General features: G+C 43.5%; 2 protein-coding genes across 4 annotated transcripts; one reads left to right on the top strand and one right to left on the bottom strand.

Annotated features, from left to right (window-relative positions):
- Positions 1-665: 665 nt before the first annotated feature.
- On the top strand, positions 666-16,918 carry LOC139386690 (ras-related protein Rab-11B-like). The gene is made up of 5 exons (XM_071132510.1): positions 666-829; positions 3,693-3,888; positions 15,735-15,928; positions 16,320-16,400; positions 16,557-16,918. The coding sequence occupies exons 1-5, from the start codon at positions 790-792 to the stop codon at positions 16,697-16,699; spliced, it is 654 nt and encodes a 217-aa protein (XP_070988611.1). The 5' UTR covers positions 666-789; the 3' UTR covers positions 16,700-16,918.
- Positions 16,919-17,514: 596 nt separating this feature from the next.
- LOC139386689 (E3 ubiquitin-protein ligase MARCHF2-like) lies at positions 17,515-26,159 on the bottom strand. 3 transcript variants are annotated; one of them, XM_071132506.1, is made up of 6 exons: positions 25,841-26,154; positions 24,140-24,203; positions 23,218-23,475; positions 19,033-19,228; positions 18,701-18,910; positions 17,515-17,944 (listed from the first exon to the last, which is right to left on the bottom strand). In XM_071132506.1, exons 3-6 carry the CDS (start codon positions 23,391-23,393, stop codon positions 17,789-17,791), a joined length of 738 nt encoding a protein of 245 aa, XP_070988607.1. In that variant the 5' UTR covers positions 23,394-23,475; positions 24,140-24,203; positions 25,841-26,154; the 3' UTR covers positions 17,515-17,788. The 3 variants fall into 3 exon arrangements, with proteins under 3 accessions (XP_070988607.1, XP_070988608.1, XP_070988609.1); XM_071132508.1 differs by lacking the exon at positions 17,515-17,944 and adding an exon at positions 17,983-18,400 and having other exon boundaries at positions 25,841-26,159; XM_071132507.1 differs by lacking the exon at positions 24,140-24,203 and having other exon boundaries at positions 25,841-26,155.
- Positions 26,160-26,477: the final 318 nt, after the last annotated feature.

Consider the following 26,477-nt stretch of genomic DNA (forward strand, 5'->3'; position numbering starts at 1 on the left):
TATGTTGTAATGACCATGGCAGAGAATGTGGTAATGACATTGTAATAGCAGTCTGCAATAGCTCACCTCTCAGCCTGACTTTCTCTTGATTGTCACTATAAGCTTCATGAGGAGGGAGACTATACTTTAATATTATTAATAAGTAATAAATATGTATTTGTTTTCAGTTGATGTTAGTATTGAGATTCGTTAATTTTCATGAGACAGCTGTAGCACTTTAGTTGACGGTCTGTACCTTCTAACCTGTACTTGGTTAGAAGACCTGCTGAAAATGAATATACATTGCAGATGCTCATAGTACACCTACATTTATTGACTAATATTAATAATAATTTATGTATGAGACAATGCTTGCAGACAGGTTACGTTTATAAGCAGACCTTCAAATAGGCTACAGTGAAGAAATGTTGTAGCAGGGATCAGCCATCAGCACAACGGCCCACTGCCAATTTAGGACATGAACTATATGTATGAAGCAGTTTTACCGTGTGATAAGCAAACTGAGCATGCAACACACCTTCAATTGCTCACAGGAGTCATAGGTTGTGCTTTGTTTCCTATTAGTATGACAGACAGCAGCGGCACCGTGTGGAAGGCATAGAAACAGGGACTCCTCCCCTTTCTGCAGATGAGGGAGACGCTCTTCCTGCGGTCAGCCTGTTTGACAGCCAGCATTGGCGCATTGTCTTTCAAATTCATGTAATTTTCTCCTGTATATACAGGTAATTCAGAGACAAAATATTTTACTAATTATTTTCCGAAAGAAGCGTTGGAGAGGCCTCGTCTAGAATGGGGAACAGAGACGATGAATACGACTTCTTGTTCAAAGGTACATGTTGATGACTGCAGCCCCCCGCTGATAGCACCTTCAATAATTATGTGATTGTTTAATTCTAAAGACAAATCAGACATCAGCCTTTTGAACGAATCATAACCAATAGTTTGGAGGAATGGTTTTGAAAGAAACATTGTATCAGTCTCTGGTGGAAAACGTTTGCTACTATGGCTATATAAATGCTGTCATTGTAACATTGTAAGTAAGATGCAACACCCTATCTGCGTTGCCTCTGACTTTATCAACTTTGATAAGCCCATAAAAGAGTAACTATTTGTAAACCGGTTACTGACAAGAACTCGGTTTTCCCTTTTATGGTTTAAAGAGCTATATGAAGTTAAATATTTTGTAGTTAATTGTAGCCTATAGGCCCATATGCAAATCTTGCATTTATCTAGGGCTAGACCTACTGTAACTGTGGATGTTTGTGTTCAGCTGACAGTGAAATGTTTTGACATACGCTATATATACACAAAAGTATGTGGACACCTATTCAAATTAGTGGATTAGGCTATTTCAGCCACACCCGTTGCTGACAGGTGCACAAAATCGAGCACACAGCCATGCAATCTCCATAGACAAACATTGGCAGTAGAATGGCCTTCCTGAAGAGCTCAGTAACTTTCAATGTGGCACCGTCATAGAAATGTGGCATCCTAACAACTCAGACGTGAAATTTCCTACTAGAGCTGCCCCGGTCAACTGTAAGTGCTGTTATTGTGAAGTGGAAACATCTAGAAGCAGCAACGGCTCAGCCACGAAGTGGTAGGCCACACAAGCTTACAGAACAGGACCACTGAGTGCTGAAGCGCGTAGGGTGTTAAATTGTCTGTCCTCGGTTGCAACACTCACTACAGAGTCCGAAACTGCCCCTGGAAGCAACATCAGTATAATAACTGTTCGTCTGGGACTTCATGAAATGGGTTTCCATGGCCGAGCAGCCACACACAAGCCTAAGAATATCATGCGCAATGTCAAGCGTCGGCTGGAGTGGTGTAAAGCTCGCCGCCATTGGACTCTGGAGCAGTGGAAACGCATTCTCTGAAGTGATGAATCTGGAAGTCCAACGGACAAATCTGGATCAAATCAGGAGAACGCCAGATACCTGCATAAATGAATAGTGCCAACTGTAAAGTTTGGTGGAGGAGGAATAATGATCTGGGGTTGTTTTTCATGGTTTGGACTAGGTCCCTTAGTTCCAGTGAAGGGAAATCTTCTCTCTGCAGCATACAACGACATTCTAGACAATTCTATGCTTCCAACTTTGTGGCAACTGTTTGGGAAGGTCTTTCCTGTTTCAGCGTGACAATGACCCCGTGCACAAAGCGAGGTCCATACAGAAATGGTTTGTCGAGATCGATGTGGAAGAACTTGACTGGCCTGCACAGAGCCCTGATTTCAACCCCATCAAACACCTTAGGGATGAATTGGAACGCCGACTGCGAGCCAGGCCTTATCGCCCAACATCAGTGCCCGACTACTGCTTGTGGCTGAATGGAAGCAAATTCCCACAGCAATGTTCCAACATCTAGTGGAAAACCTTCCCAGAAGAGTAGAGGCTGTTATAGCAGCAAAGGGGGACCAACTCCATATTAATGCCCATGATTTTGGAATGAGATGTTTGAAAAGCAGGTGTCCACATACTTTTGGTCATGTAGTGTATCATGTGAGCATTTATGACACAACATAATTTTTAAAGCACTGGTTCTTGGGGTGGGATTGGTGTGGGGGGTCTGTGGGTGGCTATTGATAATTTTTTGGGGATTCCTCATGTCTTAATCATTGTTAGAGAGAATTATGGTCCAAATCAGATGTTAGGTAATATATTTATTGAAGATATGAATCCTTTAAATTAAAATGTCCAATTTAGGTGGAATCAATTAGCTTAATTTCTCAAATATCAAATTATATTTCAACAAAATAATGTTTCAGGAAAGCTAATCTTATCTGTTTCTAACTACAGAAACAATTTAAGAACAATCTGAGATGGTGGTGACATGACTTGCTGAAATGATATCGAATGGCCCTGCTGTTTGCCACTGACACCACATATAGAGGTCTATTTATGATGTGACACAGAGTATCCCCTGTGGACTAGACATCCGAGAATGAAGAGTTCTGCTCTTCCTCCCTCGCCATAATTTAGAAAACCTGCTGAAAACAGGAAACCAAAAAGTGTCCCACAACTGTCAATTCAGGTTTGATGGAGCATGTTATCAGCTTCCTGCAGCAGCAGTGTGATGCCACAGGGCCAAAGTTCCCCTTGATTTCCTGTACTGAGAGAAAACAAAAAGGACTCCACCTCGACAGCCCCATTCTGAATGCCAGGCCTACTCCTGATATCTCAGCTAAATTTAATAGGCTGTTTCTGTCAGCCTCTTATTGTATCATTGAGCTCAGTGCTTCTCAGCAGTGACCATGGGGTCCCACTGTGTACAAGTTGGATATCACTCCAACTGTGCATCAACTATTATGTCTCCTTGGTTAATTAAGGGCAACCGATTAACCAAAAGACCCATAAGCACATAGAAATATTGACAGAAATATACAGACACATGCCACTTCAAAATGGGTCGATTTCAGCCTTCCACTTATTCAATATTGTCAATGGGAGTGAAGGATTGAAAAGGAAAACCTGCATTATGTAACACGGTCGTAGGTGGGAGGGCCGTGTTACATATGGTGAAGAATGCAAACATCCAAGTTCTAGCCCAGGATCCTGGATACTAGTACATCTGCGAAATACCTGTTGACTACGCTACCTCATCTGACTTTAGGCTAAATACATTTTAGCCAGTGTGTTTTCTCAGTCTTTATCTCATTCTCTCCATATATCTCTCTGTTTCTTTATCAACAGTCGTGTTAATTGGGGACTCGGGTGTCGGAAAGAGTAATTTGCTCTCTCGGTTCACACGGAATGAGTTCAACCTTGAGAGTAAGAGCACCATCGGAGTGGAGTTTGCCACCCGCAGCATCCAGGTGGATGGGAAGACGATAAAGGCCCAGATATGGGACACGGCTGGACAGGAACGTTACAGAGCCATCACCTCCGCGTAAGTCATGTGGGATCCCTCAAAACGGCCTGTTGAAGCCTCTTGAAAATGAAATGATTGTCAGCAAGGATCGCAGAAAATAGTAATCAAAACCAAATGTTATATATCATATGTGCCGAATACAACAGGTATAGACTTTACAGTGAAATACTTACTTACGAACCTCTAACAAACAATGCAGTTAAAAAAAAAATTAAAATAATAAATAAAAGTAACAAGTAATTAAAGAGCAGCAGCAAAATAACAATAGCGAGGCCATACAGTGCCTTGCGAAAGTATTCGGCCCCCTTGAACTTTGCGACCTTTTGCCACATTTCAGGCTTCAAACATAAAGATATAAAACTGTTTTGTGAAGAATCAACAACAAGTGGGACACAATCATGAAGTGGAACGACATTTATTGGATATTTCAAACTTTTTTAACAAATCAAAAACTGAAAAATTGGGCGTGCAAAATTATTCAGCCCCTTTACTTTCAGTGCAGCAAACTCTCTCCAGAAGTTCAGTGAGGATCTCTGAATGATCCAATGTTGACCTAAATGACTAATGATGATAAATACAATCCACCTGTGTGTAATCAAGTCTCCGTATAAATGCACCTGCACTGTGATAGTCTCAGAGGTCCGTTAAAAGCGCAGAGAGCATCATGAAGAACAAGGAACACACCAGGCAGGTCCGAGATACTGTTGTGAAGAAGTTTAAAGCCGGATTTGGATACAAAAAGATTTCCCAAGCTTTAAACATCCCAAGGAGCACTGTGCAAGCGATAATATTGAAATGGAAGGAGTATCAGACCACTGCAAATCTACCAAGACCTGGCCGTCCCTCTAAACTTTCAGCTCATACAAGGAGAAGACTGATCAGAGATGCAGCCAAGAGGCCCATGATCACTCTGGATGAACTGCAGAGATCTACAGCTGAGGTGGAAGACTCTGTCCATAGGACAACAAGTATATTGCACAAATCTGGCCTTTATGGAAGAGTGGCAAGAATAAAGCCATTTCTTAAAGATATCCATAAAAAGTGTATTTTAAAGTTTGCCACAAGCCACCTGGGAGACACACCAAACATGTGGAAGAAGGTGCTCTGGTCAGATGAAACCAAAATTGAACTTTTTGGCAACAATGCAAAACGTTATGTTTGGCGTAAAAGCAACACAGCTCATCACCCTGAACACACCATCCCCACTGTCAAACATGGTGGTGGTGGCAGCATCATGGTTTGGGCCTGCTTGTCTTCAGCAGGGACAGGGAAGATGGTTAAAATTGATGGGAAGATGGATGGAGCCAAATACAGGACCATTCTGGAAGAAAACCTGATGGAGTCTGCAAAAGACCTGAGACTGAAGATTTGTCTTCCAACAAGACAATGATCCAAAACATAAAGCAAAATTTACAATGGAATGGTTCAAAAATAAACATATCCAGGTGTTAGAATGGCCAAGTCAAAGTCCAGACCTGAATCCAATCTGTGGAAAGAACTGAAAACTGCTGTTCACAAATGCTCTCCATCCAACCTCACTGAGCTCGAGCTGTTTTGCAAGGAGGAATGGGAAAAAATTTCAGTCTCTCGATGTGCAAAACTGATAGAGACATACCCCAAGCGACTTACAGCTGTAATCGCAGCTAAAGGTGGCGCTACAAAGTATTAACTTAAGGGGGCTGAATAATTTTGCACGCCCAATTTTTCAGTTTTTGATTTGTTAAAAAAGTTTGAAATATCCAATAAATGTCATTCCACTTCATGATTGTGTCCCACTTGTTGTTGATTCTTCACAAAAAATACAGTTTTATATCTTTATGTTTGAAGCCTGAAATGTGGCAAAAGGTCGCAAAGTTCAAGGGGGCCGAATACTTTCGCAAGGCACTGTAATTGTTTTGTAATTCAACATGTAGTTTTTCAACTATATAATTGTATTTCATGGTCAAGATTTATAATAGTGGGCTTATCGTGATGCTCCAGAGCTTTTGTATAATTTCAGCCAGTAATTTAGAAAGTAGTGCTCGAGAGTCCCCTAAAATGATGCACAATAGTGTACTACGTCATCCAATTCGTACAATATGTTATGAATTTGTAAGTGATACATCTCTTCTCTTAACACGTATGGACCCAGAATCCAGCATCTGACCAATTACACAAGACTTTAGTTCTGGGTTAACCAAGGTTAGAGTAGGCTACACTGTTGTAAATGATAGGGCTATATAACATCTGTAATGCAATTGCAGAAAAACGGATTTGACTAGTTTTGCATGGATCAACAAAATACACTTAAAAAATTATAGTATAGTGTGCTAGCCTAGCTGGCCTAGATTACACATGTCCTAAAATGTATCTCTGAGTGTGACTGGTGTTCTTTTCGTTTGACCAATGTATGAAGTTTTTACCAAGACATTGGTAAAAAGTATGATTTTGGAACAATACATGATTTAATTCACTGAAGTCCTGCTATGCTAACACTTTAAGTTTTCAATATTTAATGATCTTTTGCATTGAATTTACTCAATTTACCTTTGGGCAGAGGGGTGCAGGTCATTGTGTCATAGCAAATGCCGCCTAATCGCATCCTTTATAGATAAAGATAAGATAAAGCATAGCAATTCGACACATACAACAACACATGGAATAAACAAAACAGTCAACAATACAGTAGAAAAAAAAAGAAAGAAAAGTCTATGTACAGTGAGTGCAAATAAGATTAGGGAGTTTAGGCAATAAATAAGCCATGGTGGCGAAGTAATTACAATATAGCAATTAAACACTGGAATGGTAGATGTGCAGAAGATGAATGTGCAAGTAGTGATACTGGGGTGCAAAGGAGCAAGATAAATAAATAAATACTGTATGGGGAGGTAGATAGCCCATCTGTAAACAGCCCATCTGTCTATGTACAGGTGCAGTGATCTGTGAGCTGCTCTGACAGCTGGTGCTTAAAGCTAGTGAGGGAGATAAGTGTCTCCAGCTTCAGTGATTTTTGCAGTTCATTCCAGTCATTGGCAACTGGAAGGAAAGGCGACCAAAGGAGGAATTAGCTTTGGGGGTGACCAGTGAGATATACCTGCTGGAGCGCATGCTACGAGTGGGTGCTGCTATGGTGACCAGTGAGCTGAGATAAGGCGGGGCTTTACCTAGCAGAGACTTGTAGATAACCTGTAGCCAGGGGGTTTGGCGACGAGTATGAAGCGAGGGCCAACCAACGAGAGCGTACAGGTCACAGTGGTGGGTAGTGTATGGGGCTTTGGTGACAAAATGGATGGCACTGTGATAGACTGCATTCAATTTGTTGAGTCGAGTGTTGGAGGCTATTTTATAGATGACATCGCCGAAGTCGAGGATCAGTAGGATGGTCAGTTTTACGAGGGTATGTTTGGCAGCATGAGCGAAGGATGCTTTGTTGCGATATAGGAAGCCGATTCTAGATTTAATTTTGGATTGGAGATGCTTAATGTGAGTCTGGAAGGAGAGTTTACAGTCTAACCAGACACCTAGGTATTTGTAGTTGTCCACGTATTCTAAGTCAGAGGAGTCCAGAGTAGTGATGCTGGACGGGCCGGGAGGTGCAGGCAGTGATTGAATGAATAGTATGCATTTAGTTTTGCTTACATTTAAGAGCAGTTGGAGGCCACGGAAGGAGAGTTGTAAATTTTATCAGCATATCGATTGCGCAACCAGGGGAGGAAAGACCTTGGACCATTGTTACTCTAACTTCCGCGATGCATATAAGGCCCTGCCCCGCCCCCCTTTCGGAAAAGCTGACCACGACTCCATTTTGTTGATCCCTGCCTACAGACAGAAACTAAAACAAGAGGCTCCCACGCTGAGGTCTGTCCAACGCTGGTCCGACCAAGCTGACTCCACACTCCAAGACTGCTTCCATCACGTGGACTGGGAGATGTTTCGTATTGCGTCAGATAACAACATTGACGAATACGCTGATTCGGTGTGCGAGTTCATTAGAACGTGCGTTGAAGATGTCGTTCCCATAGCAACGATTAAAACATTCCCTAACCAGAAACCGTGGATTGATGGCAGCATTCGTGTGAAACTGAAAGCGCGAACCACTGCTTTTAATCAGGGCAAGGTGTCTGGTAACATGACCGAATACAAACAGTGCAGCTATTCCCTCCGCAAGGCTATCAAACAAGCTAAGCGCCAGTACAGAGACAAAGTAGAATCTCAATTCAACGGCTCAGACACAAGAGGCATGTGGCAGGGTCTACAGTCAATCACGGACTACAGGAAGAAACCCAGCCCAGTCACGGACCAGGATGTCTTGCTCCCAGGCAGACTAAATAACTTTTTTGCCCGCTTTGAGGACAATACAGTGCCACTGACACGGCCTGCAACGAAAACATGCGGTCTCTCCTTCACTGCAGCCGAGGTGAGTAAGACATTTAAACGTGTTAACCCTCGCAAGGCTGCAGGCCCAGATGGCATCCCCAGCCGCGCCCTCAGAGCATGCGCAGACCAGCTGGCCGGTGTGTTTACGGACATATTCAATCAATCCCTATACCAGTCTGCTGTTCCCACATGCTTCAAGAGGGCCACCATTGTTCCTGTTCCCAAGAAAGCTAAGGTAACTGAGCTAAATGACTACCGCCCCGTAGCACTCACATCCGTCATCATGAAGTGCTTTGAGAGACTAGTCAAGGACCATATCACCTCCACCCTACCTGACACCCTAGACCCACTCCAATTTGCTTACCGCCCAAATAGGTCCACAGACGATGCAATCTCAACCACACTGCACACTGCCCTAACCCATCTGGACAAGAGGAATACCTATGTGAGAATGCTGTTCATCGACTACAGCTCGGCATTCAACACCATAGTACCCTCCAAGCTCGTCATCAAGCTCGAGACCCTGGGTCTCGACCCCGCCCTGTGCAACTGGGTACTGGACTTCCTGACGGGCCGCCCCCAGGTGGTGAGGGTAGGCAACAACATCTCCTCCCCGCTGATCCTCAACACTGGGGCCCCACAAGGTTGCGTTCTGAGCCCTCTCCTGTACTCCCTGTTCACCCACGACTGCGTGGCCACGCACGCCTCCAACTCAATCATCAAGTTTGCGGACGACACAACAGTGGTAGGCTTGATTACCAACAACGATGAGACGGCCTACAGGGAGGAGGTGAGGGCCCTCGGAGTGTGGTGTCAGGAAAACAACCTCACACTCAACGTCAACAAAACTAAGGAGATGATTGTGGACTTCAGGAAACAGCAGAGGGAACACCCCCCTATCCACATCGATGGAACAGTAGTGGAGAGGGTAGCAAGTTTTAAGTTCCTCGGCATACACATCACAGACAAACTGAATTGGTCCACTCACACAGACAGCATCGTGAAGAAGGCGCAGCAGCGCCTCTTCAACCTCAGGAGGCTGAAGAAATTCGGCTTGTCACCAAAAGCACTCACAAACTTCTACAGATGCACAATCGAGAGCATCCTGGCGGGCTGTATCACCGCCTGGTATGGCAACTGCACCGCCCTCAACCGTAAGGCTCTCCAGAGGGTAGTGAGGTCTGCACAACGCATCACCGGGGGCAAACTACCTGCCCTCCAGGACACCTACACCACCCGATGTCACAGGAAGGCCATAAAGATCATCAAGGACATCAACCACCCGAGCCACTGCCTGTTCACCCCGCTATCATCCAGAAGGCGAGGTCAGTACAGGTGCATCAAAGCTGGGACCGAGAGACTGAAAAACAGCTTCTATCTCAAGGCCATCAGACTGTTAAACAGCCACCACTAACACTGAGTGGCTGCTGCCAACACACTGACACTGACTCAACTCCAGCCACTTTAATAATGGGAATTGATGGGAAATGATGTAAATATATCACTAGCCACTTTAAACAATGCTACCTTATATAAATGTTACTTACCCTACATTATTCATCTCATACGCATACGTATATACTGTACTCTATATCATCGACGGTATCCTTATGTAATACATGTATCACTAGCCACTTTATACTATACTATGCCACTTTGTTTACATACTCATCTCATTTGTACATACTGTACCCGATACCATCTACTGTATCTTGCCTATGCTGCTCTGTACCATCACTCATTCATATATCCTTATGTACATATTCTTTATCCCCTTACACTGTGTACAAGACAGTAGTTTTGGAATTGTTAGTTAGATTACTTGTTATTACTGCATTGTCGGAACTAGAAGCACAAGCATTTCGCTACACTCGCATTAACATCTGCTAACCATGTGTATGTGACAAATAAAATTTGATTTGATTTGATTTGTATGGCATTAAAGCTCGTCTGGAGGTTAGTTAACACAGTGTCCAAAGAGGGGCCAGAAGTATACAGAATGGTGTCGTCTGCGTAGAGGTGGATCAGAAAATCACCAGCAGCAAGAGCGACATCATTGATGTATACAGAGAAGAGAGTCGACCCGAGAATTGAACCCTGTGATACCTCAAAGAGACTGCCAGAGGTCCGGACAACAGCCCTCCGATTTGACTCACTGAACTATATCAGAGAAGTAGTTGGTAAACCAGGCGAGGCAATCATTTGAGAAACCAAGGCTGTCGAGTCTGCCAATAAGAATGTGGTAAATGACAGAGTCGATAGCCTTGGCAAGGTCGATGAATACGGCTGCACAGTAATGGTGGCGGTGGCGGTTATGATGGCGGTTATGATGTCGTTTAGGACCTTGAGCATGGCTGAGGTGCACCATGACCAGCTCTGAAACCAGATTGCATAGCCAAGAGGGTACGGTGGGATTCAAAAAATTTGGTAATCTGTAAACTTGGCTTTCGAAGACCTTAGAAAGACAGGGTAGGATAGATATAGGTCTGTAGCAGTTTGGGTCTAGAGTGTCATCCCCTTTGAAGAGGATGACGACCGCGGCAGCTTTCCAATCTTTGGGAATCTCAGACGATATGAAAGAGGGGTTGAACAGGCTAGTAATAGGGGTTGCAACAATTTCGGCAGATCATTTTATAAAGAGAGGGTCCAGATTGTCTAGCCCGGCTGATTTGTAGGGGTCCAGATTTTGCAGCTCTTTCAGAACATCAGCTATCTGGATTTGGGTGAAGGAGAAATGATGGGGGCTTTGGCGGGTTGCTCTGGAGGGTGCCGGGCAGTTGACCGGGGTAGGGGTAGGCAGGTGGAAAGCATGGCCAGCCGTAGAGAAATGCTGATTGAAATTCTCAATTATAGTGGATTTATCGATGGTAACAGTGTGTTCGGAAAATGATGATTAAATGACTGAACAAATCATTTTAAATTGAACTGTAACTAAGTAAACTTATACTCTGTTTTATTATATCTGATTAACAATACGAGTACATAAGAAGCGATTGTGTGACACGGACAAGGAGTAATTAAAGTTAACGAACACCATTCCAACTAGGCAGAAACGAATGGGTTGTGGATTAAGTAAACAGATAAGGTAGTTAACCTATGGTTGAACCGACGAAACTGAGCTCTGGGGTTTTTAGATAAGGAAGTGAGTGCATTCCTAGGTTCTCTGTTAATTAGAACTGTCAGCTAAGTAGTGATTGATAATGTTGGGGGGTCAAAAGTTAATTCAGTTATGTTGTGTAACCTGTGAGTGTGTTAGTAAATTAGAATGAACTATTAACCTCACTTTGTCCCGGTCGAGAGGAGGGGATTCTGTTAAGCAATGAAATGACGTCATGTTATTGTATATAAACTGTTGCTCGTGGTAAAGTGGCAGCGCGCTCCGAGAATAAATTCTGTTACCTATTATTGATAAGACTGGTCTCCGTCTATTTTATGCAAACAAGAATCTTACAAATTCTCATGAAATAGATTAAGGGAATTCAATTAATGAAAACACATTGGTATAATTCAATTACAGTAACAGTGTTTCCTAGCCTCAGAGCAGTGGGCAGCTGGGAGGAGATGCTCTTATTCTCCATGGACTTTACAGTGTCCCAGAACATTGAGTTTGTACTACAGGATGCAAATTTCTGTTTGAAAAAGCTAGTCTTTTTCAAAGAAAATCAAGAAAATACATAGGCAGTTAAGAAAGCTAACTTCCCTGAAAAGTTGCATATCACTGGGGCTATTCGATGCTAATGCAGAACGCCACAGGATGTTTTTGTGCTGGTCAAGGGCAGACAGGTCTGGAGTGAACCAAGGGCTATATCTATTACGGGGCATGCTTATTTAAGATGGTGAGGAAGGCACTTTTAAAAGAATAACCAGGCATCCTCTACTGACGGGATGAGGTCAATGTCATTCCAGGATACCCCGGCCAGGTCGATTAGAAAGGCCTGCTTGCAGAAGTGTTTTAGGGAGAATTTGAGTGATGAGGGGTGGTCGTTTGGTCGCAGACCCATTACGGACGCAGGCAATGAGGCAGTGATCGCTGAGATCTAGATTGAAAACAGCAGAGGTGTACTTGGAGGGCGTTAGTTAGGATGATATGAGGGTGCACGTGTTTACGGATTTGGGGTTGTACCTGCTAGGTTCATTGATAATTTGTGTGAGATTGAGGGTGTCCCAGTTTAGGTCACCTAGTAGCACAAGCTCAGAAGATAGATGGGGGGCAATCAATTCACATATGGTGTTGAGGGCACAGTTGGGGGCAGAGGGTGGTCTATAGCTAGTTGCAACAGTGAGAGACTTGTTTCTGGAAAGGTGCATTTTTAGAAGTAGAAGCTCGAATTGTTTGGGTACAGACCTGGATGGTAAGACAGAACTCTGCAAGCTATCTTTGCAGTAGATTGCAACACCGCCCCCTTAGGCAGTTCTATCTTGGCGGAAAATGTTATAGTTAGGGATGGAGGTTTCAGGGTTTTTGGTGGTTTTCTTAAGCCAGGATTCAGACACGGCTAAAACATCCGGGTTGGCTGAGTGTGCTAAAGCAGTGAGTAAAACAAACTTAGGAAGTAGGCTTCTAATGTTAACATGCATGAAACCAAGGCTTTTATGGTTACAGAAGTAAAAAAATGAGAGCACCTGGGGAGTGGGAGTGGAGGTGTTCAGGAGTCTTATGGCTTGGGGGGGGGGGTAGAAGCTGTTTAGAAGCCTCTTGGACCTAGACTTTGCGCTCCGGTACTGATTGCCATGCGGTAGCGAGAGAGAACAGTCTATGACTAGGGTGGCTGGAGTCTGACAATTTCAGAGGCCGAGCAGTTGCCATACCAGGCAGTGATGCAACCAGTCAGGATGCTCTTGATGGTGCAGCTGTAGAACCTTTTGAGGTTCTGAGGACCCATGCCAAATCTTTTCAGTCCCCTGGGGGAGAATAGGTTTTGTCGTGCCCTCTTCACGACTGTCTTGGTGTGCTTGGACCATGTTAGTTTGCTGGTGATGTGGACACCAAGGAACTTGAAGCTCTCAACCTGCTCCACTGCAGCCCCGTTGATGAGAATGGGGGCGTGCTTGGTCCTCCTTTTCCTGTAGTACACAATCATCTCCTTTGTCTTGATCACGTTGAGGGAGAGGTTGTTATCCTGGCACCACACGGCCAGGTCTCTGACCTTCTCCCTATAGGCTGTCTCATCGTTGATCAGGCCTACCACTGTTGTGTCAGCTGCAAACTTAATGGTGGTGTTGGAGTCATGCCTGGCTGTGCAGTTGTGAGTGAACAGGGAGTACAGGAGGAGACTGAGCACGCACCCCTGAGGGGCCCAGTGTTGAGGATCAGCGTGGCAGATGTGTAGTTACCTACCCTTACCACCTGGGGGCGGCCTGTCAGGAAGTCCAGGATCCAGTTGCAGAGGGAGGTGTTTAGTCCCAGGGTCCTTAGCTTATTGATGAGCTTTGAGGGCACTATGTAGAGCTGTAGTCAATGAATAGCATTCTCACAAAGGTGTTCCTTTTGTCCAGGTGGGAAAGGGCAGTGTTTAGTGCAATAGTGATTGCATCATCTGTGGATCTGTTGGGGCGGTATGCAAATTGGAGTGGGTCTAGGGTTCCTGGGATAATTGTGTTGATGTGAGCCAGCCTGTCAGAGCACTTCATGGCTACAGACGTGAGTGCTACGGTCAGTAGTCATTTAGGCAGTCTACCTTAGTGTTCTTGGGCACAGGCACGATGGTGGTCTGCTTAAAACATGTTGGTATTACAGACTCCGACAGGGAGAGGTTGAAATGTCAGTGAAGACACTTGCCAGTTGGTCAGCGCATGCTCTCAGTACACGTCCTGGTAATCCATCTGGCCCTGCGGAATTGTGAATGTTGACCTGTTTAAAAGGTCTTACATCGGCTGCGGAGAGCGTGATTACACGGTCTTTCAGAACAGCTGGTGCTCTCATGCATGTTTCAGTGTTATTTGACTCTAAGCAAGCATAGAAGTAGTTTAGCTTGTCTGGTAGGCTCGTGTTAGAGTCCGGCTCCTTGAAAGCGGCAGCTCTAGCATTTAGCTTGGTGCGGATGTTGCCTGTAATCCATGGCTTCTGGTTGGGGTATGTATGCATGGTCACAGTGGGGACGTCATCAATGCGCTTATTGATAAAGCCAATGACTGATGGATGTGATGTACTCATCAATGCCATCGGAGGAATCCTGGAACATTTTCCAGTGTGTGCTAGCAAAACAATCCTGTAGCTTAGCATCTGCTTCATCTGACCACTTTATTGGATCTAGTCACTGGTGCGTCCTGCTTTACATTTTTGCTTGTAAGCAGGAGGATATAATTATGGCCAGATTTGCCAAATGGAGGGCGAGGGAGAGCTTTGTATGTGTCTCTGTGTGTGGAGTACAGGTGGTGCAGAGTTTTTTTCCCTCTAGTTGCACATTTAACATGCTGATAGAAGTTTGCATTAAAGTCACCAGCTACGTGGAGCACCGCCTCTGCGTGAGCGTTTTCTTGTTTGCTTATGGCGGAATACACCTCATTCAAAGCTGTCTTAGTGCCAGCCTCAGTCTGTGGTGGTATGTAAACAGCTACGAAAAATACAGATTAGAACTCTCTAGGTAGATAGTGTGGTCTACAGCTTATCATGAGATACTCTACATCAGGCGAGCAATAGCTTGAGACTTCCTTAGATATTGTGCACCAGCTGTTATTTACAAAAATACATAGCCCACCACCCCTCGTCTTACCATACGCCGCTGTTCTATCCTGCCGGTGCAGCGTATAACCAGCCAGCTGTATGTTGATAGTGTTGTCGTTCAGCCACGACTCGGTGAAGCTTAAGATATTACAGTTTAATGTTCCGCGTAGGTCATCTAATTTATTGTCCAAAGATTACATGTTTGCTAGCAGAATGGAAGGAAGTGTGGGTTTATTCGATCATCTACAAATTCTCAGAAGGCAGCCCGCCCTCCAGCCTCTTTTTTTCTGCCTCCTCTTAACGGAAATCATGGGGATCTGGGCCTGTTCCCGAGAAAGCAGTATATCGTTCGCATCAAGCTCGTCAGACTCGTTAAAGGAAAAATAAAAAGGATTCTGCCAGTCCGTGGTGAGTAATCGCAGTCCTGATGTCCAGAAGTTATAAGAGATGGTAGCGGCAACATCTTGTACAAGATAAGTAAAAATAAAAAAATAAAAAAGTTAAACAAAAAAAAAACAATCGTTGGGGGCACGTAAAACGTCTGCTTTCTTCTCCGGCGCCATTTTATGTATAATGTAGTGGTCTCAAATTATAGTCTCAGAGAGGTAAAAGGTGATTCAAATCAATCAACTGCTCAAGTCCTTGATTAGTTGAATCAGGTGTTTTAGTGCTGGGATGAAGTGTGGAACATAAACCTGCATACCCTATAGCTCACCGAGATCGGGTTTGTTGAGCACTAGCCGATTACTAGTCTCATCAATCAGTGCCTGACATGGAGCCTCACTTGGGATACATACATTGTCTGTTTGTGCATTGAGATTGATACCCAGTCTCTTTCCGACAGCTATTACAGAGGGGCAGTGGGTGCTCTCCTAGTGTATGACATCGCCAAGCACTTGACCTATGAAAACGTGGAGCGCTGGTTGAAGGAACTGAGGGATCATGCCGACAACAACATCGTCATCATGCTGGCGGGCAACAAGAGCGACCTGCGCCATCTCAGGGCCGTGCCCACGGATGAGGCCCGGGCTTTTGCAGGTTCTTGCATATTTTGGCAGAGGAAACATAGCCTGGCCACAGGTCTAGTTGTGCTGTCTTGCCAACTCCTATGGTCATTGTCATGTCTTGTAGGACCATGGCATCTAGGACTAGGCTCAGGGGTACAAGGGCTTATTGGGACAATCTTGGAAGAGTCTCCTCTTTATATTTTGTGGTCCTAAATGACCACTGAAGAGATGGATAGGATGAATTTGAAATGAGAGCAACACCATATAGTTGCATTCGCCTATCTGGAATTTGTATATCAGTGGTCATCACAAGGGAAGGGAGGAGAGTATAATATTGGGACTCAATGTGTAATACAGAAGGATTCTGTCCTGGAACAATTTCTTGATGTGTGACTCACTTTGCCTTTTCTTTAACCCTGCAGAGAAGAACACTCTATCCTTTATTGAAACTTCAGCCTTGGATTCAACAAATGTAGAAGAAGCTTTCAAGAACAACCTTACAGGTACAGTACAAGAGCAAAGCAAATTGATTTGACATTTCCCAACTTTTGTTTTCTTTTTTTCTTAGACACATGCAGATTAAGTAGACTAGAGAATAGGAAAGAAATCCTCTTTGAAGTACTGAGATGCACCACAACAGTCTAGTCTACTCTCCGCAGAAATCTATCGCATCGTATCGCAGAAGCAGATCGCTGAGCGGTCTGCCCATGACGAGTCCCCTGGAAACAATGTGGTGGACATAAGTGTTCCACCCACCACAGACCAGAAAGGGAACAAACTGCAGTGCTGCCAGAATCTGTAACCCATTGACGACCATCACCGTTCCTCCCTTTCTGTCATCTCAAAGTGTTGTGCTTTTCATTTTGTGTAATATATTTATTTGGTTTTTGATAGCTTGTTCACTCACATTATATTAATGCCATGAAATAAAATTTTATAATACAAGTAGTTGAGTGGATCTCTTTCATGGTACCTGTTTACTTTTTACTCCTTCTAGACCTGCCATAAATATCCACTAGATGGTGGTGCAGAATATATATATTATTTTACATTTAACTAGGCAAGTCAGTTAAGAACAAATTCTTATTTACAATGACAGCCTACCCCGGTCAAACCTGGACGACGCTGGGCCAATTGTGCGCCGCCCTATGGGACTCCCAATCACAGCCGGAAGTGATACAGCCTGGATTTGAACCAGGGACGCCTCTTGCACTCGTAGTGCCTTAGACCGCTGCGCCACGCGGGAGCTAGATTGTTACAGATCCAATACTCCTGTATAAGTAGCACAAAGAGTTTCAGAACACATGACATTTTACACATGCAAGCCATTGCACGGTGACAAGAGTCCCTTATATTTTATTCCACAATGACCCAGCTTACTCAAAAGGAGTCCAACAGGAAGACTAAAATTACATCAAATAATTTTGCATACATTGACTGACACCAAAGCCCACTCTCTCTTCCCAACTTCTACCAGCTTCAAAAAGGGAAAAGATTTTTTCTTAAACAGAGAACATCATATTTAAACATGGTCGTTCACATGGTCGTTCTGAGTAAATTCACGAGTCTATTGGATGGCAGTTGTCCAAAAAAAGCTAAATACATTGTGACGGGGGGGGGTAGTATGTTACTGTATTAACATGCTGCATCAGTATCCCGCTATTGGCTGTCACCTTATGTTCCAGTCCAGTGTTCATAATCCGGCGATGACATCAGTGACACGTCCTTCTACGAGTCCAAAATATCCCAAAATCAAAATGGTTATAGTGCTTAAAATGGGCTCAAGTGCTTCAAAAGTGAATATGGAAAAAGAATCTCCCAGAATGGTCCTTAAGAGCGCAGAAGTTTGAGTTATGCAACACTTTATTTGCAAGAACACGTCGCTCGGTGCTCATACGATGGTCTCGTCAGTCATTTTCTTGGTTGACTTCGTCGGCACGGAATGTTGAGTGGAGTGCACTCCTTTTATGTCGGGCATTAGCAGGCGCACTTTCTGATTGGTCCTCCTCCACTCGGAGTATAACTGACAGTGATAGCGGAACGATACCTGAGGGGCACGAAAACAGACGTCAATGAAACTAGACATTTGATATGACCTGCACAGAGCAGAATCTCTGAATATATGGTTGCTATTGCAGGCACGCACAACCAGGTATCAATTCCCTTTCAATTCAGAGAGCAAATCCATGTCCAATTCTTCCTAATTGAAAAGCATTGAAGATACTTGGAATTTCAGTGTACTTCCTGAATTGACTGGAATTAAAATGGAATTGACCCCAACCCTGCTCAAAACAAAACGTGAAACATATTGCATGACATTTGTATTTGGTCTACAAAATGGTTACTTACCTACGGAACAGCAAGAGGAACTGCCCGTCCCTACCTTCAGACTACGCTCAAATCCTACACCCCAACCCAAGCATGCCGTCCTGTCACCTTAGGTCTCCCACTCCTACAGGAGGGCAGCTCCCGCTCAGCCCAGTCCAAGCTCTGCTCCCTGAAACTAGGACAGAGTCCCTGCCCATCTTCCACAAAAATAACTCTTCAAACAGTATCTTAAATAATCCTCCTCCTCACCCCCTCAAAAAATATATAAATACCAAAAAAAGAACACTTTACCAGCACTTGCACTTGACTCTACTGAGATAGAAATTACATTTTTCCTCAAACTAGCTATGCCTGTGATGTGGTTGTCCCGCCTAGCTCTCAAGATGAATGCACTAACTAGGTCACTCTGGATAGGAGCACATGACAAATGACTAAAATGTAATGTGTATCTGGTCTGTGTGTGGGGCCTAGTTACCAGTGTCCAGAGGATGTAGATGGTGAAGAGGGCGATGGTGAGGGCAATGAGTCCCACGGCCTCCAACCGGCTGTTGAGGGTCAGGTGGTCCTGGGCTCCCCTCAGACACAGCCAGCCTGAGATGGCTGCCAGTGGCGTTATGAGCAGGAAGCAGGCCATGTCGCACAGCAGCGTGCGCTTCTCACTGCGAGGTCCCGGGTCCCGCAACCACTGGGAGGATGCAACGAAAGGACCACTGTTATTACAGTCTTTTCCCCGTCAATTATTATGGTGTTTGAGGACACACACACACACACACACACACACACACACACACAGTGCCAATGTTGTACCTGTGTGAGGGGCTGGGGTCGCCGTTCAACAGTGAACTCTGTGTGGCAGAGCTCACAGTAACTGGTGTTGGAGGACGACAGCCACTTTTCCAGGCAGCTCTTGTGCACCTTACCCAGGGTCCCCGTGCAGTCGCAAGGGGAGAGCAGCGTCTCACCACCGGCCCCCTCGTGGCAGATACGACACATGCCTTCATTACTGGACAAATAGGGAAGAAAAAAAATGTGCCTAGTGACCACTCATTTCAAAACACATTACATACTTACAAAATAAGGCCCGAGGAGGTGTGGTACATGGTCAATATTGGCCATATATCACAACCCCCCCGAGGTGCCTTATTGCTATTACAAGCTGGTTACCAACATAATTAGATCAGTAAAAATAAATGTTTTGTCATACCCATGGTATACGGTCTGATAAACTGATTGGATGACAGCCATGGTATTCAGGGCTCGAACCACCCAGTTTATAATGTACATATAAACAGGAGACATTTACTTAATCAATATACAAAATGCATTTATCAGATATGCTAAATATGAGATTACTTAGTATATTGAGAATTAGGCCATATATAACCAGTTAAAAGTTGACACCTACTCATTCAAGGGTTTTTCTTTAAATTTTACTATTTTCTACATTGCAGAATAATAGTGAATACATGAAAACTATGAAATAACACATATGGAATCATATAAAAAAGGTGTTAAACAAATCAAAATATTTTTAATATGTGAGATTCTTCAAAGTAGCCACCCCTTGCTTTGATGACAGCTTTGCACACTTGGAATTCTCTCAACCAGCTTCATGAGGTAGACACCTGGAATGCCTTTATTAACAAATGGCCTGTGTATTTTTAAAGTTCATTTGTGGAATTTCTTTCCTTCTTAATGTGTTTGAGCCAATCAGTTGTGTTGTGACAAGAAGATACAGAAGATGGCCCTATCTGGTAAAGAAAAACTCCATATTATGGCAAGAACAACTCAAATAAGCAAAGAGAAATGACAGTCCATCATTACTTTAAGACATGAAGGTCAATGAATCTGGAACATTTGAAGAACTTTGAAAGATTCTTCAAGTACAGCTGCAAAAACCATCAAGCGCTATGATGAAACTGGATCTCATGGGGACTGCTACAGGAAAGGAAGTCCTAAAGTTACCTCTGCTGCAGAGGATAAGTTCATTGGAGTTAACAGCCCCAGAAATTGCAGCCCAAATAAATGCTTCACAGTGTTCAAGTAACAGACATCTCAAAATCAACTGTTCAGAGGAGACTGCGTGAATTCGGACTTCATTGGTCGAATTACTGCAAAGAAACCACTACTAAAAAGGACACCAAAAAGAAGAATAGACTTGCTTGAGCCAAGAAACACGAGCAATGGACATTAGACCGGTGGAAATTTGTCTGTTAGTCTGATTAGTCCAAATTTGAGATTTTTGGTTCCAAACGCCATGTCTTTGTGAGACGCAGAGTAGGTTAACGGATGATCTCCACATGTGTGATTCCCATCGTGAATCATGGAGGGGGTGTGATGGTGGGGGTGTTATACTGGTGACACGGTCAGTGATTTATGGAGAATTCAGGGCACACTTAACCAGCATAGCTACCACAGTATTCTGCAGCGATACGCCATCCCATCTGGCTTGCGCTTAGTGGGACTAGCATTTGTTTTCAACAGGACAATGACCCAAAACACCTCCAGGCTGTGTAAGGGCTATTTGACCAAGAAGGTGAGTGATTGAGTGCTACATCAGATGACCTGGCCTCCACAATCACCCGACCTCAACCCAATTGAGATGGTCCAACTCATTCCAAACCACAGAGTGAAGGAAAAGCAGCCGACAAGTGCTCAGCATGTGGGAACTCCTTCAAGACTTTTGGAAACGCATTCCAGGTGAAGCTGGTTGAGAGAATGCCAAGAGTGTGAAAAGCTGTCATGAAGGCAAAGGGTGGATACTTTGAGGAATCTAAAATATATTTTGAATTGTTTAACACATTTTTGGTTACTACATGATTCCATATGTGTTATATCATAGTGTTGATGTCTATACTAACATTCTACAACGTAGAATATAGTAAAAATAAAGAAAAACCCTAGAATGAGTAGGTGTCCAAACTTTCGACTGGTACTGTCTCTCTCTCTGTGTGTGTGTGTGTGTGTGTATCTGGTTGAAGTCGGAAGTTTACATACACGTAGGTTGGAGTCATTAAAACTCGTTTTTCAACAAACTATAGTTTTGGCAAGTCGGTTAGGACATCTACTTTGTGCATGACACAAGTAAGTTTTCCAACAATTGTTTAAAGACAAATTATTTCACTTATAATTCACTGTATCACAATTCCAGTGGGTCAGAAGTTCACATACACTAAGTTGACAGCTTTAAACAGCTTGGAAAATTCCAGAAAATGAGGTCATGGCTTTAGAAGCTTCTGATAGGCTGATTGATATAATTTGAGTCAATTGGAGGTGTAGCTGTGGAAGTATTTCAAGGCCTACCTTCAAACTTGGTGCCTCTTTGCTTGACATCATGGGAAAATCAAAGGAAATCAGCCAAGACCACAGAAACAAATTGTAGACCTCCACAAGTCTGGTTCATCCTTGGGAGTAATTCCCAAGCGCCTGAGGATACCACGTTCATCTGTCTAAACAATAGTACGCAAGTATAAACACCATGGGACCATGCAGCCGTCATACCACTCAGGAAGGAGACACGTTCTGTCTCTTATCGATGAACGAACTTTGGTGCGAAAAGTACAAATCAATCCCAGAACAGCAGCAAAGGACCTTGTGAAGATGCTGGAGGAAATAGGTACAAATGTATCTATATCCGCAGTAAAACGAGTCCTATATCGACATAACCTGAAAGGCCGCTCAGCAAGGAAGAAGCCACTGCTCCAAAACCGCCATAAAAAAGCCAGACCACGGTTTGCAATTGCACACGGGGACAAAGATCGTACTTTTTGGAGAAATGTCCTCTGGTCTGATAAAACAAAAATGGAACTGTTTGGTCATAATGACCATCGTTATGTGTGGATGAAAAAGGGGGAGGCTTGCAAGCCGAAGAACACCATCCCAACCGTGAAGCACGGGGGTGACAGCATCATGTTGTTTGGGTGCTTTGCTGCAGGAGGGACTGGTGCACTTCAAAATAGATGGCATCATGGGAACGGAATATGATGTGGATATATCGAAGCAACATCTGAAGACATCAGTCAGGAAGTTAAAGCTTGGTCGCAAATGGGTCTTCCAAATGGACAATGACCCCAATCATACTTCCAAAGTTGTGGCAAAATGGCTTAAGGACAACAACAAAGTCAAGGTATTGGAGTGACCATCACAAAGCCCTGACTTCAATCCTATAGAAAATTTGTGGGCAGAACTGAAAAAGCGTGTGTGAGCAAGGAGGCCTACAAGCCTGACTCAGTTACACCAGCTCTGTCAGGAGGAATGGGCCAAAATTCACCCAACTTATTGTGGGAAGCTTGTGGACGGCTATCCGAAACGTTTGCCCCAAGGTAAACAATTTAAAGGCAATGCTACCAAACACTAATTGAGTGTATGTAAACGTCTGACCCACTGGGAATGTGATGAAATAAATAAAAGCTGAAATAATTCTACTATTATTGACATTTCACATTCTTAAAATAAAGTGGTGATCCTAACTGACCGAAGAAATTGAATTTTTTACTAGGATTAAATGTCAGGAATTGTGAAAAACTGAGTTTAAATGTATTTGGCTAAGGTGGATGTAAACTCCCGACTTCAACTGTATATTTGTCCATTGTTAATCTCCAAGGAAGAAATTGTGTACATATCAGATCACCCTCTGCAGGGTCAGTAACAACCAAATGCATCCGGGCTTCCGAGGAAATGGAATGAGAGCCTGTGACGCGACTTCCGCTTTTGGCGACACTCCATCGTACCTCTTCCTCCTCCACATTCACTGAATTGGTTCAACAGTGCAGAAGAGAACCTCCAACAGTGTATTTTTGTATTGTCAGGACAAGAAAGAAAGAAATGCTGCTATTTTATGCCTGCTATGTTAGGTTAATGTCAGATAGAAGCAAAGGGACACAGTCTCAGGAAGCCATACATACATAGAAAGCGGGATACCTAGTCAGTAGTACAACTGAAGGCATTCAACTGAAATGTGCCTGAGTAGAAACTCTCGAGGAACCACCTTACCTCTGTGAGCCCACAGCTTTGACAACAGTGGAGAGTGAGCGACCATCTTTGGCCGTAACCTTAGCGACGTACTGGGCCTGGCCAGCATCTGGCTCCTCTACCACCTTGGGCAGGTCGGCGCTGCCTGAGTAGTCACACAGGGAGCCAGGCAGGTGGCAGCAGCCTGATGTAGTCATGGCTCTGTTACTGGTGGTGAAATGCCAGAGGAGCCAGCAGTCAAGCAGTCAGTCACACACCTCTCCTCCCACTGTTGGGCAACTGTTTGGATAGCGTGACAAAGTTAGAACGCAGCATTGTTACAACTCTTTGCAGTGTCAAAACCGGAATTGGTAACTTCATGTAACAAAGAGAATTTGAATCTATTAACGGGGACATTCTTTAAATCATAGACCATTTTGACAAGTACAGTACCAGTCAAAAGTTGACACCTACTCATTCAAGGGTTTCTTTATTATTTACTATTTTCTACATTGTAGAATAATAGTTTAGGTGTCTTCACTATGAAACAACACATGGACTCATGTAGCAACCGAAAAAAAAGTATTAAAACAAATCAACATACAGTGGGGAGAACAAGTATTTGATAACCTGCAAAATCGGCAGTGTTTCCTACTTACAAAGCATGTATAGGTCTGTAATTTTTATCATAGGTACACTTCATCTGTGAGAGCCAGAATTCTTACTGGTTGGTAGGTGATCAAATACTTATGTCATGCAATAAAATGCTAATTAATTACTTAAAAATCATACAATGTGATTTTCTGGATTTTGGTTTTAGATTCCGCCTCTCACAGTTGAAGTGTACCTATGATAAAAATGACAGACCTCTACATGCTTTGTAAGTAGGAAAACCTGCAAAATCGGCAGTGTATCAAATACTTGTTCTCCCCACTGTTTGTTTTATATTCTTCAAAGTACTCACCCTTTGCCTTGATGGCAGCTTTGCACACTCTTGGCATTCTCAACCAGCTTCATGAGGTAGTCACCTGGAATGCATTTCAATTAACAGGTGTGACTTGTTAAAAGTTCATTTGTGGAATTTCTTTCCTTCTTAATGCGTTTGAGCCAATCAGTTGTGTTGTGACAAGGTAGGAGTGGTATATAGAAGATAGCCCCATTTGTTGAAAGACAAAGTCCATATTATGGCAAGAACAGCTCAAATATGCAAAGAAAAATGACAGTCCATCATTACTTTAAGACATGAATGTCAGTCAATACGGAAAATTTTAAGTGCAGTCGCAAAAAACCATCAAGCACTAGGATGAAACTGGCTCTCATGAGGACCGCCACAGGAAAGGAAGAGCCACAGGTACCTCTGCTGCAGAGGATAAGTTCATTAGAGTTAACTGCACCTCAGATTTCAACCCAAATAAATGCGTCAGAGTTCAAGTAACAGACATCTCAACATCAACTGTCCAGAGGAGACAGTGTGAATCAGGCCTTCATGATCGAACTGCTGCAAAGAAACCACTAAAAAAGGACACAAATAAGAAGAGACTTGCTTGGGCCAAGAAATATGAGCAATGGACATTGGTCTGATTAGTCCAAATGTGAGATTTTTGACTCCAACCGCCGTGTCTTTGTGAGACGCAGAGTAGGTGAACGGATGATCTCCGCATGTGTAGTTCCCACCATGAAGCATGGAGGAGGTGTGATGGTGAGGGTGCTTTGCTGGTGACACTGTCTGTGATTTATTTAGAATTCAAGGCACACATGAACCAGCATGACAACCACAGCATTCCACAGCAATACGCCATCCCATCTGGTTTGCTCTATAATTTGTTTCTCAACAGGACAATGACCCAAAACACATTTTCAGGTTGTGTAAGGGGTATATGACCAAGAAGGATAGTGGTGGAGTACTGCATCAGATGACCTGGCCTCCACAATCACAAACCTCAACCCAATTGAGATTGTTTGGGATGAGTTGGACCGCGGAGTGATGGAAAAGCTGCCAGCAAGTACTCAGCATATGTGGGAACTCCGTCAAGACTGTTGGAAAAGCATTTCTCATGAAGCTGGTTGAGAGAATGCCAAGAGTGTGCAAAGCCGTCATCAAGTTAAAGGGTGGCTACTTTGAAGAATCTAAAATATTTAACACTTTTTTTGGTTACTACATGATTCTGTGTGTTTTATTTCATATGTAGAATATAGTAAAAAATAAATTAAAATCCTTGAATGAGTAGAATTGTCCAAACTTTTGACTGGTACTGTATGTGGTGGGGAATCGATGGCATGTTTACAATGTCATGCATCTCACGTCACAGCTATACTATTTACGAATGAGCTTGTAACAATGTTACATTGTACCATCAACATACAATTTTAACAGGCTGTCAGTTATAGACAAAGCTTGGTTCCAATGAATCAATAAATAACCAACAGACACAGCCAGGCAGGTGAAAAGCTAAGACATTAATGTTTTCACATCCTCTAAACGCTAGAAAGCTAGCTAACGTTAGCTAGCTAACTGTTCAGTGATCGACATTTCCACTAAAAGTTAGCAACCAAGCTAGGTAGATAAAGAAATACAATACAGTGAAAATATATGAAGGTGAGCACTTAGCTTAGCTAAATATATATATATATATTGAAACAGCCGAAACAACAAGGGATAACGTACCGTAGTCACCAGCAAGCTCTCCCTGGCCTTAGTTAGCTATTTAGCTAGCTGTATGAGATGACATTGACATTTAGCCAAAACGATGGTTCGGGAAGAATACAAAAAACAACGACAAGCCGTGTATCTGCTCCATTGTTGGCCGGATCATTTACTTGTTTGTAGCAGTCTCCTCACAGAAACGGTGTAACTTGCACAAATTTGTGACAGCTAGCTTGTTAACATTTTTACACTGGCTGGCTAACATCTATCAGCTGTGCACTGCTGTATCATTATGGTCCAAGCTATACGGGATCCTTGGGACGTCCCTATCAAAGATTTGTATACTTCGCTAACCCAAGATAGACCAGCGCCTGTCGTTTCCAACGTGAGCAAATTAAATCATAGTGGGGCATAACAAAGAGGTGGGCAGAGCCAAGCACGAGCTAGTGAGATCCTATTGGCGCGTGCTAAGCATTTATTTACATATTTCCGTTAGGGAACGCCTTACCTGTGAAGTGCGCGTCTGCAATAACTCAATTCGCACTTGTATTCCTTTTAAACAACACTTTTTTTTTACAAGTCTGGCAAAGGGTAAAGTCTACAAAACGTAGAACCCCTCTGTTTGTTACAGATCGTAGTTTTGGAAACAGAAAATTGT

Source organism: Oncorhynchus clarkii, chromosome 28, assembly GCF_045791955.1.
Source record: "Oncorhynchus clarkii lewisi isolate Uvic-CL-2024 chromosome 28, UVic_Ocla_1.0, whole genome shotgun sequence".
Classification (NCBI taxonomy): Eukaryota; Metazoa; Chordata; class Actinopteri; order Salmoniformes; family Salmonidae; genus Oncorhynchus; species Oncorhynchus clarkii.